Source organism: Pundamilia nyererei, unplaced genomic scaffold (genome assembly GCF_000239375.1).
Source record: "Pundamilia nyererei isolate P.nyererei 1_Seehausen unplaced genomic scaffold, PunNye1.0 scaffold00225, whole genome shotgun sequence".
NCBI classification, from domain to species: Eukaryota; Metazoa; Chordata; class Actinopteri; order Cichliformes; family Cichlidae; genus Pundamilia; species Pundamilia nyererei.
Window position 1 is genome coordinate 420407 of NW_005187626.1, and position 4797 is coordinate 425203.

Consider the following 4797-nt stretch of genomic DNA (forward strand, 5'->3'; position numbering starts at 1 on the left):
GGCGTTCCCTGCACGGTTCACCTCCCCAGTCCCTCGGTTTCTTCTGGTTCCACACGTTGTTTTTTCGGCTACCCTCACGGGACACCTTTAGTTATAATAAATTTGCTTTCTTTATTCCCTCCTACCCTGGTGTGTGTGTTCTGCTTCTGGGTCCAGCTTGCGCACGGAACTTCGGTTCATGACAGCAGCCTTCCAACGCCTCTCTCTGTCTCTCACTAGCAAAGTTGACCCAGACAACAAAGTAAAGCTAGTTTTCAGCTACGAGCCGACACGAACCCGACGTATCAGCCAGAGGTCCCCTTACTACAGTTCGGAGCCGCGGACCTGGTTTATATACGCGCCGAATAGTTTTCTATATGAGATCACTGCAAAAAGTGCAGCCTTACCTAATGTCCACCTACTGTTACTCATTTATATTAAGATTTAAACATCTGGTTGGTGTTGGTGTGGAGAGTAACCTTCAGTAATAGTAATAAATCACACAGCAATCGTTCATTCATGGAGTTGTAAAAAGCATGATAATATAATAGGTAATCCAAAGTATTCAGAATACATATGTAATTTGTAATCTGTAGTGGAATACATTTTAAAGGTAACCTTCCCAACACTGCATATTAATGATCATAAACTGACTCCCAGCCCATTGTTCTTTCAGTGGGCTGGTTTCAGTCATTATGCAAATGTACTGTATATAAGGTTGGTTAAACCTGCAGTCAGCTGAGACTGAAGAAGTCATTTGGATGATTGACGCAGCGTTTCTCCCACTGAAAACGTCCAGATGAACAGAATCAACCTTTGGGATTTACTTAGCTGGATGACTTAGCACGCATCCTTGTGCTACCACTGTGTTGTCACAAGTGACAGATACTATGACATGATCAGCTGATGTCACATGTTCGCATGTTTACCGCTGAGTTTTTCACCAATGTATTGAGAGAAATTTAGCAGAAATGTGACTAGTTTTTAATGATGCAGAATAAATACATGCTTACACTTTTTCAGACCAGGTTTCAGCCTTTGCGCTCCACTATGCTCCAGGCTGAAGGAAGAAATAAAGCCAGAATGAGCCTTCAGAAGCTTCCTCATTATCGAGGATCTTGTTGCGAGAGAGCATGTGAGTTCAACAGTAGAGTCCATACCTGAGACTGTCCAGTCTCCACTGTGGATCCTTTAGTCCAGCAGTCAGTAGCTTTACCCCTAGGTCTCCTGGATGGTTGTAGCTCAGGTCCAGCTCTCTCAAGCGTGAGGGGTTGGATTTCAGAGCTGAGGCCAAACAGATACAGCCTTCCTCTGAGATCTGACAGCCTGACAGCCTTGACACAACCGCAAATAAAGAATGACATATTATTGAAGTTATATATATTGCTTTTCTCGCAATCGTTCATCTACTGCGCGTCGTAGCCGATTCAAAAGAACGAGGCAAAACACTTTGCCGGGTACCGACAGCAACGTGATGCCCTGCCAGTTGTTACAGTCACCCAAATCACCTTTCTTTGAAAGTTTGATGATGACGCCTTTTGTCCAATCATCGGGTACATATGATGTTGACCAGCAGGCGTTTAGGAGTCTTGTAAGGGCGGCTTCCAACTGGGGTCCGCCATGCTTTGGATGAGTGACAGACCATAAAAATTATTTTCAAATTACTCTGTATGTGGTCTGACCAAAATAGAAATCAGTTTAATAATCATCAAACTTCCAAAGAAAGGTGATTTGGGTGACTGTAACAACTGGCAGGGCATCGCGTTGCTGTCGGTACCCGGGAAAGTGTTTTGCCTCGTTCTTTTGAATCAGCTACGATGCGCAGTAAACGAACGATTGCGAGAAGAGCAGGCTGGCTGTCGGAGTGGCCGATCATGCGTCGAGCAAATCTTCACCCTCCGCACGATCATTGAACAAACATTGGAATACCAAAGGAAGATTTCTATTAATTTCATTGACTTCGAGAAGGCTTTTGACAGCGTCCACCAGCCGACTCTATGGTAAATGGCCTGTATTTATATAGCGCTTTTCTAGTCCCTAAGGAAAAAGTGCTTTACACAACCAGTCATCCACCCATTCACACACACATTCACACACTGGTGATGGCAGCTACATTGTAGCCACAGCCACCCTGGGGCGCACTGACAGAGGCGAGGCTGCCGGACACTGGCGCCACCGGGCCCTCTGACCACCACCAGTAGGCAACGGGTGAAGTGTCTTGCCCAAGGACACAACGGCCGAGACTGTCCAAGCCAGGGCTCAAACCGGCAACCTTCTGATTACAAGGCGAACTCCCAACTCTTGAGCCACGATCGCTATGGGCTATCCTACACCAGTATGGAGTCCCTCAGCAGTTTGTAGATGCCTTTCATTGTCTTTACTCCAACTCCCGTTGGTGCGTCCGGATTTTAAACTATCATTCATACGCATTCATACTCCAATAGATGCATCTGAGAGCAAGTTGGGGTTAGTATCTTGCCCAAGGATACTTGGCATACAAACTAGGGGAGCCAGGGATCAAACCATCAACCTTCCAATGAGCAGATGACCTGCTCTACCTCCTGAGCTACAGCCACCCCCTGTCTTGTGTGCTCTTGTGTGCAGCAACATCTGCTTTCTGTGCGAGATGGTCATCACAATGGAGGGAGGCGGGAATGTTTGAATTTGGTACCTCCTTTTCCAACTGTCCACAATCACTTGCTGCCGCGGGCAGACTGAAAGCCGCTGCCTGGGCTACGCCAGACAGCAATAGAAGCAGCCTCAGTGCTGATCTCTCCATCCAAACAATGCAGAGAGTCAACTGCTTTTATCATACATTCGGTATATAATAGTTTGGACAGAAATCGTGATGTGAAGAAACAGTCTTTGCCGACAAGACGGCAAAGACTTCGACAGACGTTAAAACTTTACCTGAGAATTTTCAGTGCACAGCGTGGACTTTCCAATCCAGACGATAGCAGCATCACTCCTAAATCCTTCAGGTCATTGTTACTCAGGTCCAGCTCTGTCAGACTGGAGACCTGTGAGCTTAGTACCGAAGACAGAGCTTCACAGGTTCTTTCTGACAAATTGCAGCTGCTCAGCCTTGAAATGAGTTAACGAAACATTTGTAACATTTTGGGGTATAAAAAAAGACCTCCAAAGAGGTTTTACTTTTTCAGATACAAGAATGGTTGATTGCAGGATCAAACAGTTTAATAACACCACTTTAAATTTCCACAGGAATTTTAGATTCCATTATCTAAAGTTAATAATCTGACCAAAATATTTAAAACTGTCTATAAACAAAGCTGCAAACCAGTAGTTAATTTTGCTGGTGGTTTAATGTGTTGATTTGTTTTCACAATTATCAAATCACTGGTTTTGTTTAGTTTAGTGTTTAGTGAACAATCGTGGTGTTTTAAGACATTTTCTAATTCTTGTTATCTATGTACTTACAGAGCTGTTTTTGAGGCTTTGACCACTAGCAAAAGCCTCAGAAGAGCCTCCTCTGAAGCAGAGTACTTCTTCAGGTCAAAAACATGCAGATCTTCTTCTGATGACAGTAAGATGAAGACCAAAGCTGACCACTGAGCTGGAGAAAGTTCATATGTGGAGAGGCTTCCTGAACTTAAATACTGTTGGATCTCCTCTATTAGAGAACGATCATTTAGTTCATTCAGACAGTGGAGAAGATTAATGTTTCTCTCTGGAGACAGATTCTCACTGAGCTTCTCCTTGATGTATTGGATTGTTTTCTGGTTGGTTTTTGACCGACAGTCTGTTTTTTTCAGTAGGCTCTGTAGTTTATCCTGATTGGTCTGCAGTGAAAGACCCAAGAGGAAGCGAAGGAACAAGTCCAGGTGTCCGTTTGAACTCTGTAAGGCCCTGTCAATCGAAATCCTGTGGATCTTCTTTGAAGATATTTTACTGAAAAGCAGTCGAAGAATGCGCAGAGACAGCGGTGGTGAAAGCATCACATTTTTGTTGCTATTTATAAGCGACATCCTCACATAAAGAGCAGCCAGAAACTCCTGAACGCTCAGATGGACGAAGCTGAACATCTTGTCTTTCCCTTTCCTTCCTCGATCTTCTTTGAAGATCTCTGTGAACACTCCTGAGCACACCGAGGCTTCACTGAAATCAATGCCGCTCTGTCTCAGATCCTTCTCATAAAAGATCAGGTTGCCCTTTTCCAGCTGCTCAAAGGCCAGTTTTGCTAATGACTTAACGTATTGAATGCTCTTCTCTGGGCCATACTTTTCTTTTGTCCGATCAATCTGAAACACCAGGAACTCTGCGTACATCTCAGTCAGAGTCTTGGGCAGCTCTCCTCCCTCTCTGGTTTTCAACACATCCTCCAGAACTGTTGCAGTGATCCAGCAGAAGACTGGGATGTGGCACATGATGTGGAGGCTTCCTGATGTCACGATATGGGAGATGAGTTTGTCAGCCTCCTCCTTACCTTTGAATCTCTTCCTGAAGTACTCCTCTTTCTGTGGGTCAGTGAACCCCCTGACCTCTGTTGTACTGCTGATAAACTCTCGAGGGATCTGATTGGCCGCTGCAGGCCGTGTGGTTACCCAGATGCGAGCAGAGCGTAGCAGTTTCCCATTGATGAGTTTCCTCAGCAGGACATCTGTTTTAGCTGCCGTTGTTACATCGACAGAGCGAATGTCTTCAGAATGAAGGTCGAGATGAAGGCGGCTCTCATCCAGCCCATCAAACACAAACAGAAGTTTGAATTTACTCTTGTCATAGTTGGTGATTCCTGATGACTGAACATCTGTAAAGATGTAATTAAGAGCCTCCTGTGGGATGCCTACAGTTTCTGGGATG

The 4797-nt window shown here is 44.9% G+C and overlaps 1 protein-coding gene across 1 annotated transcript in view; it reads right to left on the bottom strand.

Annotated features, from left to right (window-relative positions):
* LOC102215211 (NACHT, LRR and PYD domains-containing protein 12-like) overlaps nt 1-4797 on the bottom strand; it is a 30746-nt gene that overhangs the window by 13589 nt on the left and 12360 nt on the right. The window contains exons 4-7 of the mRNA XM_005748640.1: nt 3418-4797; nt 2890-3063; nt 1140-1313; nt 993-1039 (exon numbers count right to left, since the gene is read on the bottom strand). Of these exons, the coding sequence (XP_005748697.1) occupies nt 993-1039; nt 1140-1313; nt 2890-3063; nt 3418-4797 (1775 nt within the window). The remainder of the gene's footprint in view (nt 1-992; nt 1040-1139; nt 1314-2889; nt 3064-3417) is intronic.